Source organism: Primulina eburnea, chromosome 4 (genome assembly GCF_022965805.1).
Source record: "Primulina eburnea isolate SZY01 chromosome 4, ASM2296580v1, whole genome shotgun sequence".
Classification (NCBI taxonomy): domain Eukaryota; kingdom Viridiplantae; phylum Streptophyta; class Magnoliopsida; order Lamiales; family Gesneriaceae; genus Primulina; species Primulina eburnea.
In genome coordinates, this window is record NC_133104.1 from 43,194,917 (window position 1) to 43,209,151 (window position 14,235).

General features: G+C 38.3%; 2 protein-coding genes and 1 non-coding gene across 3 annotated transcripts; 1 reads left to right on the plus strand and 2 right to left on the minus strand.

Moving 5' to 3' along the window:
* Positions 1–71: 71 nt before the first annotated feature.
* On the minus strand, positions 72–6,774 carry LOC140829277 (dual specificity protein phosphatase PHS1-like). Its single transcript, XM_073192347.1, has 11 exons — positions 6,646–6,774; positions 6,385–6,462; positions 6,157–6,299; positions 4,847–5,051; positions 4,097–4,273; positions 3,850–4,010; positions 2,363–3,443; positions 1,968–2,114; positions 1,641–1,868; positions 1,377–1,534; positions 72–806 (listed from the first exon to the last, which is right to left on the minus strand). Exons 1-11 carry the CDS (start codon positions 6,670–6,672, stop codon positions 446–448), a joined length of 2,766 nt encoding a protein of 921 aa, XP_073048448.1. The 5' UTR covers positions 6,673–6,774; the 3' UTR covers positions 72–445.
* Positions 6,775–7,919: 1,145 nt separating this feature from the next.
* Positions 7,920–7,991, plus strand: TRNAD-GUC (transfer RNA aspartic acid (anticodon GUC)). The gene has a single exon. It is a non-coding gene; the product is annotated as a tRNA-Asp (tRNA).
* A 405-nt stretch (positions 7,992–8,396) lies between these two features.
* On the minus strand, positions 8,397–9,572 carry LOC140829954 (uncharacterized). Its single transcript, XM_073193235.1, has 4 exons — positions 9,407–9,572; positions 9,234–9,332; positions 8,839–8,961; positions 8,397–8,703 (listed from the first exon to the last, which is right to left on the minus strand). Exons 1-4 carry the CDS (start codon positions 9,479–9,481, stop codon positions 8,572–8,574), a joined length of 429 nt encoding a protein of 142 aa, XP_073049336.1. The 5' UTR covers positions 9,482–9,572; the 3' UTR covers positions 8,397–8,571.
* Positions 9,573–14,235: the final 4,663 nt, after the last annotated feature.

Here is a 14,235-nt window from a genome sequence, read left to right on the forward strand (position 1 = left end):
AATATTTGTATGAAGTAATTAACGAATACAAGTAGATTAGTAATAGAAAAAGAAAAATAAAACAAAAAATATATACAAATATATATAGTTTTATATTAGAAAATACAGATGCATACACAATTCATGATTTCTAATCGTATGTAGAACTAAAAGAAATACTATTTTCATACACAAATTACTTACAAGATTTGACCAGTAAATACAGCTTCACACGTAACTATTCTATTTACACCAGCATAACTAAACTTGGGGTTGACGACGCATAAATGTCTTTCCCTGGCTTCTTGTTATTCATGAATGTTCCATCCATCTGTTGCTCAAACTTCCTGGAGAAATTAAAGCATAACAATAGATTCCGCCAAATTGACCTATGTAAAACTCAATTCAAACACACTCTCGATAAAAACTATAGAGCACTTCACGAGCCAAGAAAAGCTCAGGCCATCTATTCATCGATCATGGAATGAGATTGTCTCTGAGTCGGGCTGACACTTCCTCCTCGACTTATTTTGAGTGCATCCAAAGCCTTCCGTATCTCCATAGTCATAGCACTGTCCACACTGCCAGATGATAGTTTCTTGTGAGCTTTCTGTAAATGAAGCTTCAAAGAACTGCTGCTTAAGCCAGCAATCTTTCCACAGATGGGGCAAACCTTCATTGTTGGTCTGCGTTGTTGCCATTCCATAGAAACTCTGCCGTACAACTTTCGATCCAGGTTTAAAAGAATCCTCGCAAAGCCATCATTAGGTTGGGCTCTACGATGAACTCTTTTCAGTGCATTCCATGCTTCCAATAGAGAGAAGTTTCTGCATTGGGAAAAAAAACCTTGATGGGCTAAATCTTTTTCTAAAGCGACAACTGAATGTTTCACGTATCTTCCCACGCAATACTCAATATCTGCAGAAATGTTAACAAATGCCATAAAGTTGCATTTTATCAAACATGTATTCCCCTCGAAAAAGAATTGCCAATTGGCAATTTCTTTAGTTGGCAAGACAATAACTTATTTTTATTCTTAGGATGATTTTGTTCTTTGTTCATCTACTCTCTTTTTGTCTGCATGTCAATTTGTCATATTTTGCAACTCATTATGTCGTCAACGGACCCTATTAATGCAAGCCCGACCAGCACAGGCCGAATACGAGGGGCTCATTAGGGTCGTGAGAGGGGAAAAAGAATAAAAGGGGGATGTGCTTATTGGCAGGGTATCCAGAATGAGGTTAATTCAGATCTTCATTGTCAATTGTTTTACTTAATTCCTTTGCTAGGGTTCTTTCCATATTCTATTTTTCTCTTACGATAACAAATATAATCAATTCCTGTTCCACGTGGATATCATATAGATGTGAAACGTCAAGAAATCATCCATCACTTACTTCCGGAGCATTAAATAAGCCAGAACTAGAGTTGCACTTCTACTCTTTCCTTCAAAGCAGTGAACCAGAACCTTCCCACGAATTTGTTCAACACTGTCAATGAAATCATGAGCTTCTTGAAAGATATTACTGATATTTGCGTCTTCATTATCATATATCTGTTCAGGAGATGACGTTATAATTAATAGGTCTAAAAAAATTATGAAGCATGGGGTGAAGGAAGCTTTGAAGATGAAGAGAAACAGAAGGGTCTGCATCACATACAGAAAAATTTTGGTATTCAAATAACTCAGGAAACTGAGAATCTGACTGTCCAATTTCATTGGAGCACAGGCACAAAATGTGGGTAATCCCTAAATGCTGCAGAGTGTATACGGATCGAGCAGCTAGTGCACCGCCAATGAACAGACCAGCGGAGATTTCTGATGGTTTTTCAGTATTTGCTGCATCAGATATCAACCCTATTCTCTCGAGAATGTGTTCAAGCCTCACCTGAATTTTGAGGATTCAAATAAAAAGGAGCTTCTTATTTCCAAGATATCAAAAACTACCAAAATAGCGTCAAAATTGCGCGTCACAAGACGATTTTACCTTCAACTCATAAGCATCCACCACACCATGGCTATCACTACCTTCAAAAAATCCAGTGATGAAATTGTTTTCCTGGCAAAGTTTAATTGCATCGTTTTTAAGCATATCGTTCCATTTTTCCAATTCTTTATTTAATTCTGCATCCACCTGAAAAAGGAACAACCTGTATATCAAAATTCCTTCAAATATCTTACCACAGAATATTTCTCGGACAATGGATCATTCCTAAAATTATATCCACTTTTACCTATTATTATAATTTAAATTTTTTTTGAAACATTTACCCAAAATTTGCTTAACTAGAAAAAGAATTCAAAACATTACATGACCAAAAAAGCATGATAGGATACCGTTTATTTCAGACCAACATACAACTCTTAAACTGTGTCACAAACCTTTGCAAATCGGTAAAAGTCGCGAATCTTTGACGTTAATCTCAAGCTACCCAATGGTTCACCACTTCCTTTACTAAATTTCCCATGTGAACTATCACGTGGTATTGGAGAATATTCAGAACTTTCTTTAAATCCAGAAGATGGTGGCCTGGGAGGCGTTCGCTGTGATTCTAAATCATTCAAATTCGAATTGTCATCAACAAGAACACTATCCGTGCCTGGGGAAGGACAATGGACCTCCATCTCTTTAGCAAGTGACGGGGATTCAGGAACCACCAAATCCTCTTTGTCAAGGTCTCCAGAAGATTTGTCAATGATATTGAGAAAAGCACGTAACAAACTATCTAGTTTCTGGTTAAGTGTGAGAAGAAACATGTGAAATCCCTGCAAGTCCCTGAGTGCTGCTCGAAACCCATTTCTGAATTCAACCACAACTGAACTTATTTCATTTCTGTGTAAATCAGTCTCGGTATCGGTATGAAGTGGTAAAGATTCTAGTTTTCCTCCAGTTATTTCACGCAACAAGTCTGACGCATACTCGGGGCAGTTTATGAGTAGCTCAACGAGCTTCGGGTAATTTGCTTGGTCATTTGCAAGTTTCCCTGCTGGCGGCCTCCGAGGAACTCCAGAGTCGATTGCCACAATATGCAAATCAGAACCAGATGACTCATTCAAAGCGAGACTCGCTACACTCATAGTACCAGATTTTGGAGATTCGGTTATGTCGGAAACATCAGAAGACTGTGATACCAATCCTGGATGAGGAGGGCTAAATCTACAGTCAACAGAAGTTGCTCTTCTTTCTTTTTGAAGTGCCCGAATCACTTTGGGTCTATATTTCTTGATTGCAGAATTGAAAACCACCTCCAGAGCATCGTTGTTTACTCTAACTACTTTTTCAGACAAGAGTAAATTGGCAAAGTTCCCACGCCACCTGAGATGGCGACAAGGCAGACGATCCTCATTTCTTATAACAAGGTCCAACATCAAAATTCTTCCCAGGGCTGCGGAAGTCTTTTCTGCAGCTTCAAGTGACTCAAATGCATTTGAACATTCCAACAGAGGAGATCCATGCACATAACTACAAATGTCAAGTTTACGTAAAACATTAATCATGCATGCTTTTGATAATAAGCCTGCAGAATCTTGCCATATCCTGGATTAATTACAAGTGCATAGCTAACTATTAGCTTGAAAGTTTGTTTCTAACTTTTAAATGGGCCTTAGGCCCTATCTTACGGGGTGTTGCAATTTTTGACAATGATAATCACACATGCGAGAAATTCGAAAGACTTGCAGAAGTAGGTGCATAAAAAACGGGTCGACTCAATTAGGCTGTGAAGATCCAATCACAATTGAATATAAATTCAGCAATTTGTTACCTTGCTGTCTATTACGCTCTTTATTTTATGCTAATGTAATAAGCATTTGTGCAAGAAAATTTTCTTAGACGCACTATAGCATCTGGCAAGAGATTCTATACGCACTTCATAAGTAAAAGGCCGCGACTAAGCTCCAGAGCTTCCAGGAGTTCTGAACATGTCATCTCACCAATCTCATCCCCTTCTCTCATAGCTGCATCTTTTGCTTTTTCTGCAGCCTCCTTAATTTGCAGCCATTCAGAACTTGAATTGTGAATGACTCTAGCCTGAATGTTGGTGTACAAAATTTAGCATATTCAAGTTTTTGTTTCACGTATCTAAACAAATCATTGCTAAAGAGCGAAGGAACAACTTGTGGAGTTTGAACACCGAGCCACTTCGCAAATTCATACCCAAGTCGTTCAGACTGGGTGGCCATCCTTGATGAGGAGAACTTTATAACAGCTGCAGCTTCCGTGGAAGAAGGTTCGTTGTTTTCTGGTTGGTTGAATAGAGCGAAAAACACCACACCACCAGAATTAACAGTGACCTGCACTGGCATAAAAATAACAAAGCAATGATTAAGAACGACAACAGTACATACGTTGAAAGATAAAAAAAAAATCATTAGACGAGCTCTCGTGCTCTATGTAGAACTTAACAGCTACTCAAGAAAGTATAATTTGCAGTTGGTTAATGGCTTGTCATATATTTTATTAGCATACATAAAGAGGGAGGAGTAAAAAGATTTACACACAAAGAAAATCTAAATCTCAAAATGCTGGAACGAAAAAAGGGGATAATACAAACACAAAATATTATGCTTGGAGAAAAGGAGAAAGTTTTATGGCATCTACCATTTGCCAAATCATTGAGGATAAAAGGTTACATATCGTACAATTAGTATTACACACGAGCATATTTACTTCATGTGGAATAACGGTATCTTTTGCCCAAATAGGTATACACATACATGCATTGGTCAACAATATTAGCGGCGCATTAAGATATCCTTTTGAACCAATTTGATTAGCCACAGCAATTACAACACTATAGTCATGCAAAGACCAGAAAACTGGGGAGAAAAAAAGTGATTCACCAACTACAAACTTCTCTAGTAAACCTCTAATGCTTTATTCATCTCATCTTCGGATTGCTCAGTGCTGCTGCTATGCTCTGTGCGGTGAAGAGAAGAAAGGGTGCTCCAGGAGAAGGAGGTTGATTTGATGTCCATAATGCCAGATTTACCAAGTCTTTCCCACAAACTGATTTCTGGAGCTCGTTCAGAAGTTGAGGCAGTTTTTGAATCAAGATTATTTTCTTCTTGACTAAAACACAAACATAAATATAAGCCAAGGGAAAGCAAATGTTTCTCATATAAATAAAAAGGATATAACAACACAAATAGACCTATATTGAACAGTGTTAATCATCAACCACTCATAGAAATATTGGAACATGCAAAGTAGGTTCAAATTTTTTGCCTATGACACCTCTCCTGAGCTTACAAATAAAACGCTTGCTCCTCTTAAGACCAGAAGGAGTATTGTTTCACTTGAATGTTGATGTAGCTGAGATATAGCTTAATTTCACACTGATAAAATGCAGCTTTCTTTTACAACTCCTGCATCACCTATTTGGCTAAGCGCAAAACAAATATATGTTCAGTTTACATGAGGCAATTTACAAACAAAAGTCTTGATCAGCGGTGTGGGTCAGATCTCAGTAAGTCTTCTCTTCTTAGGAAGGAGAGTTTTTCACGAAAAGAGTTTATACAAATTAATAACCACAACAGGTATCTTAAAGAAACTTCCGTTCATGTGCTGATGGGGGAAATTCTTCCAATAAAAATTTAGGATAACAGACAGGGGAAAAAAAAAGTAAAGTGGATATTCATATAATTAAAAATAATTGTAAATAGTGACATTCATAAAGCCAAGTGACATGATAACAAAGAAATAGCTAGTTATATTATATCCCTAGGTAGGCGTGGCTTCTCAGCTAATTAGATTTATAAACATATTCCATGATTCTCCAAGAGAAGCCATCCAAATCCAAAGAAATTTATTGGGCTCAATCAATCGACTTTTGTGTTACTTTACAGTTTATCACATACTAATTTAATGGTACTCTCTTTTAAAAATGTCCAACTTCTTTTAAACAAAATATGAGCATTTACATAACTTGGTTCATGCCAGACTCGAAATGGATATGAATTACCGCATGCATATATTTCCTAAAAAAGCTTTAATTAGAATTTGAATCAGGAATCTAAAACGGGACTGCTTTCACTCAATTAAGCAACCATCTTAACCTTATAGCAGACAGTTGCTCGCTCAGTGGTCCTAATAACTGACCATGCAATCGATGTATCATCAATGCAACAGCATTTAAAAGACAGTACCCAAACATCATGTACCGGCAAAAAAGTACCTCATGTGTATACTCTCCTGACGTTGAAGCCGATGGGGGAACCCCGATGCCGGATACTTGCTGCTCCGTTTACGGACCAACTCCAACCATTCTGCAAATCGATATGCGGGTCCGGCAGTTATATCCCCCAACATATACAACACCTGCATTTCCCCAACATCCTCAGTCATCCAATCTCAAAGGCACCGGTTTTCTCATAAATTAATAAAAGCAAAGTTGAAATCAAACCCTTGAAGTGACAGTAAGCGGCAACGGGGCTTCCTGCACGTCGTTCACCAAATCTAACTCCTTCTCATCCTCCTCTTTCTGCATATACGTAAAAATATTGCGTGTTAAGAGACTGAAACCAGAAAAAACTCAGCTAAAATTTCAGATCTAAACCATTCTAAGCATGGTTAACTTTTATGCGTTAAAATATATATTTTTCCTCGCCATTTGCTTCAGGGAGTAATGAATGATTGGAGGAGAAAAGGAAGCTAGAAAATGTACTTGGAAGGTGTCAGAATCCGTAGCCATTTTTGTGTGTTTGCTGTCGTGGGAGTTGAAACTGGGAAACGGAAACGAACAAGTGCTGGTTGGAGGAGTAGATCGATCTAGAAGACGAAATCGTGTTGACGAATCATGTTTTTATTAATATAATAATAATTATATTTAAAAATAAAATTTAGGGGCATTGGTTAAAAAGCCCGGTTCCTAGTTTTCATTGTTTAAAGGGGCTGGGCTTTGTAACCACGGTCCCTGGTTCAATCTAGGGGGCGGGCTTTGTATTCCGGCCCATATATTTATTATAGAATTTTATATATATTTATTGATAAATATTATTTATATGAAAAATATAATATATGATAAACATTATGATTATTAAATAATAAAATAGATATATTCGGTTTAGGTTCTTTTTATCAAAAAGCTAAACTGAGTAAACCAAATTATTAATAAACTTCGATTTATTTATATTAAATCTTTATTATTATGTCGACATAATCGAGTTTTATTTGGTTTTTATTAAAAAAAATAAAATTGGCAGCTTTTGGTTTAGTAAAAGAAATAGGTTTATTTTCAGGAAAAATTAAAACTTTAGAATTTATTTTTACAAAACTAATATACAAATATCGAATTTTATTAAGAAACAAAAATTTCTTGAATTAATAGATGTTTTATAAAAAATAATCAAAATCAAATGGAATAAACTGATTTTAAAGTATACGATGGCGCCAAATATATTAGCGACAACGAGGGGATGCAATAGAGTAGCAGTGGACTTCTCTTCTATTATTAGGATTAACGGTCGAGGCATACACACTGCGTGTGTTAAATAATCATATGAATATCAAAATAACATTTTTTTGTCCAATTCTGGCACTAGAAGAAAGAAATTTGATATTTCAAACACTATTTCTGTGTTACAGCACCTGAAAACTACACCATATGCAGGAATGATTTCAGAAGAATTATTATTTGCATCAGCATACTCCATCAAATAACCTATAAAATTGTCCCAATAAAACATGAAAAATTACAATACCAATAAATTAATCTCTTAATTATCTAATTTTCTATTCTCATTATAATAACTCAAATTCGAGTCTTTTATCTCTTAATATAGAAAATCAAAAATTAATACTTGAATGATGAGAGTAATGTCAATGCGGATTTTGAGTTTTATCTGAGCTTTAATTCAGCGGAAACGACGCGAACCGAATGTAAAGCGTAGCAGTGGTATTTGTATTTATATTTATTGAGGGTTTGAAGCAACATCAAATGTCGTTGTAGTATAGTGGTGAGTATTCCCGCCTGTCACGCGGGTGACCCGGGTTCGATCCCCGGCAACGGCGCCTAACTAAAATTTTTGATGAAAATTGTGTTGCAAACTTTATATGTTTTAGACCAACCCCACTGCCAAAATCTAATAAAGAGACTTATGATACTTATGATTAACTACTACTATCAAATACGCTCGTATTTTTTTTTTGTAATTACTTTATCAAATATAATCTATCTTTTTTTTTTTCAATTTTTTTTTAAAATTATCGAAAATTAAAAAACTAGATAAAAATATGTACATTAATGATTATTACTAATAGACGAATTACGAATTAATTTTTATTATAATAATCAATTTTCAAGTAAAAAATTATTATTATCGAATCGATCAAAATCATGATTGATAGTCTAATTAGACAATCAACTCCATCAAAATGATTTTTTTCATTATTTTATCTAAATCACAACCTCGCTCAGACAATAATAAAATAAACTCTTGTTATGAAGCTTCAAATACGCAAAGAAATTTCAAAACAGTACGCGATAACTTAATGTTAACTTTTCATCCCAAAACAAAAAAAACCATTAACCTAATCTCAAATAATCCCTGAATAATATCCGCATAATCTGTGGAACAATGAATGGTGGGGTCTAAGTAGCAACCTTCTGCTCAACAAGTTTCTCGATCAATTCAGCGGCTTCTTTTATGGTTGCTATATTGCCTGAATTATCTTCCGGCACAGTGATATCAAACTCCTCCTCCAACTTCATCACTATTTCAACCTACATTGTTTCAAAATTTATATAAATTTGTAAAACATCATTTGAGTTAGGATCCAATTCTTGAATAACATGACAACATATTCTGCATTCGGGAAAACGAAAAATACATACTAAGTGAGAGGCATATATACGTACAGTGTCGAGAGAATCAGCACCAAGATCTGAGAATTTACTATCAGGTGTGACTGCAACATCAGCGGTTAAAGCCAGTTGCTCCTTCACTATGCCACATATTTTATCCACAGTCTCCGACTTCAACTGTTTCGTACAATCGAGTTTACTATTATTTTTTTCTAAAAACAAGACGTTGATGGGTATTTACAATAAATTATAGACAAAACATTTGTTCAATCTGAAGTACCATAAATGATTGAAATAATTTATTTCAGATTTTTAAAAAAAAATGATAAATCAAAGGTTTAGTATACTTCGTAAAATCTCATTTTGGTAAATTGTGTATGAAATTTATTTATTTACTATTTCGTATTTGTATGCCTCTAGATAATTGGTACATGATATGCATGTCTTACAGCACAAATCTGGAATCTTGGAACTCTGATATTGCGAGGCAAACTGGCGCCGGTTGTTGCCCAACCAAAGGACACCATCCTAGGATTCTGGATAGTTATCTGCAATGTCCATTAGATGAATAAACAGTGTGATAAATACAGAAACAAGCTGGCATAATCGAAAATGAATTTACCTGTCTGGAATTCCTCTTCAGAGGGATTTGCATTGATGTCCCAAATATACTACAAGCAGCTGAAACAGAAGCCATTTAACTACTGTTATTTGTGATTTTACTTCCCAAGACAAAATCTAGATAAGACTTAAGAGAGATTTCTTCAAATTTTCAAGTATTTCAACAAACGTTGTGTCTTGCCGTGAAGATAAGACGGGATGCGAATGGTTAATTGCAATTTGACACCCAAACTACCTTAAATTCTCGTGTCAAACTCTTCATTTTTGTGGATTGGATAATTTTGCCCCTATTGTTTTCGAATATTTCAATTATTTTTGAGTCAGCAATTCTAGTCATATTTAATTCTATTTCAAGAAAATAAATTTAGATTTTATTGTAGTGAATTTTAAATGTACAAATAGAAAAAAATATAATAAATTATTAGAAGAACGAAAATAGTTTAAGGGGTGGAGAGGAATTAACAAAGTGTTCTTGGACGCATTAGCTAAGCTACAAAACAAACTTTTGCACAAAAAGGAGGCAAGAGGAGTGGTGAGTATTCACTCTATCAACTCCAGATCCTATCCGACTCCACTTGTTTTCCAGCACACCAATTTGGAAATTTGATTTTATTGGGGTGCAGTGAGATTATTTGGTGATTAAGCATAAAATACGATATTTATGGGATTGATATGTTTAATAAGCAAAAACTTGTGTGAAATAGTCTTACGGGTTGTATTTCCTGAGACGAGTATCTTATTTGGGTTATCCATAAAAAATCATTACTTTTATATTGAGAGTATTATTTTTAATTGTGAATATTAGTAGGGTTGACTCGGCTCACAGATAGATATTCATGAGACTGTCTCACAAAAGACCTAATATATGTTCAATTAAATGATGTTTAAGTATTAATGCAACAATAGTTTAACAATTATGTAATATAATAAAGTATCACGATTTTTCACATTGGTTTTAATTTTTTTAATAGTTAAATTTTTTTGACTTTTTTTTGTTTTGTCTTTTTAAAATATAATATTAGATTTATCATGCTTGTTGTCTGGTAATATTTCATTTTATATAATATCTTTTACTATATTATTAAGAATGTGACAATTTATGTAGGCATAGTTTGGTACATGGGATAAGAGAGAAATTGATAAATAATCCTTCTTATCCTATGTTTGGTACTTTTTTAAAAATCTCATGATAATATCATGGGCCCTTGATAAATAATTTTTTAAAAGGATAAAATATCTCTAATAGAAGGTGTGATAATTTTAATTTAATGATAAAATACACTACAAATGACTTAATTATCCTCAATTTATAAATAATTTTTATAAATCTATGCTAGTAGGTAGAAATTAAAATCAAATAAATATTTTATTTATTTTTATATATTATATAATATGATAATTATATAAATGCATTCGAGATAATTATATAAATAATTTTTATAAATATCAATAAAATTATTAGTATTACTCGATTGAACCTTAAAAATTGATATTTGACTTGACTCACAAAATCAAGGGCTCAATTATCATATTATATAATATATAAAATTAGGTAAAAATAAATAAATCATGCAAGTACTATCGGCACATGAACAGATAAAAAATATGAACTCAAGCAACAACTTTGAAATTATAAAATTTATTATGATAAGGTTAATTTTGTCATTACAATCTAATATATAAATTTAATCACTTTTATTAAAATCATACCAAACATTAAATATAATATAATGTATATATTATCATCCATAAAAGATTTTTTTTTATCGATTGAGAAAACAGTCTGCTTAATCTTTAATTGATGGAAAAAATATTTCTGACTAATTAATTAATTATTTTTAACACGCGCGATGAGCGTGCCCAACACTACTAGTTAAATATCAAGAATACTTATTTATGCTTAAGTTTCAACTAATCCAGCTCGTATAATATGCGCACTTTAATCAATTTTTTGGACAATTGCTTCTCGATGCGTTTCAAACATCAAAGTCAAGGCATCAAACATAACGAGCGTAAGCTAGATTAGTTGTATTTTTAATATTACTAATACGAACCAGCCATTTTATGCGTTGGAGTTACAGCATTGTCACTGCTTTTACAGACGCCTATTAAATGTTTGTGTATATGATACCCTTGTAAGAGCCCGGGTCATGGATGACCCGGAATATCAAATGGATTCCCAAATCCGAGTAAGTCTGCAGGTGGATTCTTCTGGAGCCGGGCAGGTGCAAGCCCATGCTCGACTCTCCGGGCAGTCATAGGCCCGGGCTCTTGTATAAATCTCCAGGGAGGCATTCTACCCGGCCACCTCGATATGAGCACCGCACTCGAGTATACTAGCAGAATAGGATGTGGGCGACTGTCCCATCTCTGACACCGTGCCGATGAGTTGACATGTCAGAATATAGGGTGTGCTCAGCCGTCCTACTATAATTAGTAGCTAGGTAGCACGGAGAACGAGGTCATCATTACTTTTTCTACTATAAATATCAGGTTCTCTCTTTACATTTACATTCATTCATTCACACCAATATCACAGCCATCACTTGGCTACATTGGTTTTCTTGCTTGAGTACCCTGCTGACTTAAGCATCGGAGTGGTCACGCCGGACACCCCTCCGGCGCCCATTCACGAGTTCCTTTCATTGTGTGCAGGTTACAGCTGAAACCATATTACGGAGATATATCTCATTGCTCTTATTCCCATCATTATATTGATAGCAGATCCGGTGGAGCTCCCGACCCGGCTCACCCATTTCACCCGGATCGCATCATTGGTGCCGTCTGTGGGAACTTGAGCTCAAGACGTAGATATGGTTTCCATTCGAAGCAAGTCCGACCTTGCTCAGCACCACAGTAAGCCCAACTCTGCTTGGCAAACATAGAAGTCCGACCAGCTCGGCATTCAGATCTTATATGTGAATTTTATATGAGCTCGAAGCTCAGCAGCTATTCTGGATTGGCGTGGAAGAGCATTTGCAATGCACTCAGTAGCATACAGCTGTGAGAAGCAGATTATCTTAAGTCCGGGAGATACGAGGCCCCGGCACATTCTCTTAAGTCCGGGAGATAGGCCCCGGCACATTCTCTTAAGTCCGGGAGATACGAGGCCCCGGCATATTCTCTTAAGTCTCGGAGGTACGAAGGCCAGGGCTCCGCACCCTGGTTCTCTATTAAGTCCAGGGATCCGTACCCTGGCTCGGGGCTCCGTACCCCGACCATTCATGAAAGCCCAGGCTCCGCGCCTTGGTTATTTATAAGCCCAGGGTTCTCAAACCTGGCTCGGGGCTTCGTACCTCGACCATTGATGAAGGCCAGGGCTCCGCACCCTGGTTATCTATTAAGTCCAGGGATCCGTACCCTGGCTCGGGCTCCGTACCCCGACCATTCATGAAGGCCCAGGCTCCGCGCCTTGGTTATTTATAAGCCCAGGGTTCTCAAACCTGGCTCGGGGCTTCGTACCTCGACCATTGATGAAGGCCAGGGCTCCGCACCCTGGTTATCTATTAAGTCCAGGGATCCTTACCCTGGCTCGGGGCTCCGTACCCCGACCATTCATGAAGGCCCAGGCTCCGCGCCTTGGTTATTTATAAGCCCAGGGTTCTCAAACCTGGCTCGGGGCTTCGTACCTCGACCATTGATGAAGGCCAGGGCTCCGCACCCTGGTTATCTATTAAGTCCAGGGATCCGTACCCTGGCTCGGGGCTCCGTACCCCGACCATTCATGAAGGCCCAGGCTCCGCGCCTTGGTTATTTATAAGCCCAGGGTTCTCAAACCTGGCTCGGGGCTTCGTACCTCGACCATTGATGAAGGCCAGGGCTCCGCACCCTGGTTATCTATTAAGTCCAGGGATCCGTACCCTGGCTCGGGGCTCCGTACCCCGACCATTCATGAAGGCCCAGGCTCCGCGCCTTGGTTATTTATAAGCCCAGGGTTCTCAAACCTGGCTCGGGGCTTCGTACCTCGACCATTGATGAAGGCCAGGGCTCCGCACCCTGGTTATCTATTAAGCCCAGGGCACTACACCCTGGCTCGGGGCTCCGCACCTCGACCATTCCAAGTCCCGGGACCTGCTCCCCGGCCCAAGGCTCCGCATCTTGGTTATTGATAAGCCCAGGGCACTACACCCTGGCTCGGGGCTCCGCACCTCGACCATTCCAAGTCCCGGGACCTGCTCCCCGGCCCAAGGCTCCGCACCTTGGTTATTGATAAGCCCAGGGCACTACACCCTGGCTCGGGGCTCCGCACCTCGACCATTCCAAGTCCCGGGACCTGCTCCCCGGCCCAAGGCTCCGCACCTTGGTTATTGATAAGCCCAGGGCACTACACCCTGGCTCGGGGCTCCGCACCTCGACCATTCCAAGTCCCGGGACCTGCTCCCCGGCCCAAGGCTCCGCACCTTGGTTATTGATAAGCCCAGGGCACTACACCCTGGCTCGGGGCTCCGCACCTCGACCATTCCAAGTCCCGGGACCTGCTCCCCGGCCCAAGGCTCCGCACCTTGGTTATTGATAAGCCCAGGGCACTACACCCTGGCTCGGGGCTCCGCACCTCGACCATTCCAAGTCCCGGGACCTGCTCCCCGGCCCAAGGCTCCGCACCTCGACCATTCCAAGTCCCGGGACCTGCTCCCCGGCCCAAGGCTCCGCACCTTGGTTATTGATAAGCCCAGGGCACTACACCCTGGCTCGGGGCTCTGCACCTCGACCATTCCAAGTCCCGGGACCTGCTCCCCGGCCCAAGGCTCCGCACCTCGACCATTCCAAGTCCCGGGACCTGCTCCCCGGCCCAAGGCTCCGCACCTTGGTTATTCAGTAAGTCCGAGAGAC

What these genes read in the sequence shown, in the direction of transcription:
- LOC140829954 (XM_073193235.1), bottom strand. Translation starts at nt 9,481, where the DNA reads ATGGCTTCTGTTTCAGCTGCTTGTAGTATATTTGGGACATCAATGCAA. An exon ending in CAAGATTCCAGATTTGTGCT is followed by an intron (nt 8,962 to 9,233) that starts GTAAGACATGCA and finishes TGTACGAAACAG; the next exon opens with TTGAAGTCGGAGACTGTGGA. An exon ending in GTGCTGATTCTCTCGACACT is followed by an intron (nt 8,704 to 8,838) that starts GTACGTATATAT and finishes GAAACAATGTAG; the next exon opens with GTTGAAATAGTGATGAAGTT.
- LOC140829277 (XM_073192347.1), bottom strand. Translation starts at nt 6,672, where the DNA reads ATGGCTACGGATTCTGACACCTTCCAA. An exon ending in CGGATTCTGACACCTTCCAA is followed by an intron (nt 6,463 to 6,645) that starts GTACATTTTCTA and finishes ACGTATATGCAG; the next exon opens with AAAGAGGAGGATGAGAAGGA. An exon ending in CAGGAGAGTATACACATGAG is followed by an intron (nt 5,052 to 6,156) that starts GTACTTTTTTGC and finishes TTTGTGTTTTAG; the next exon opens with TCAAGAAGAAAATAATCTTG.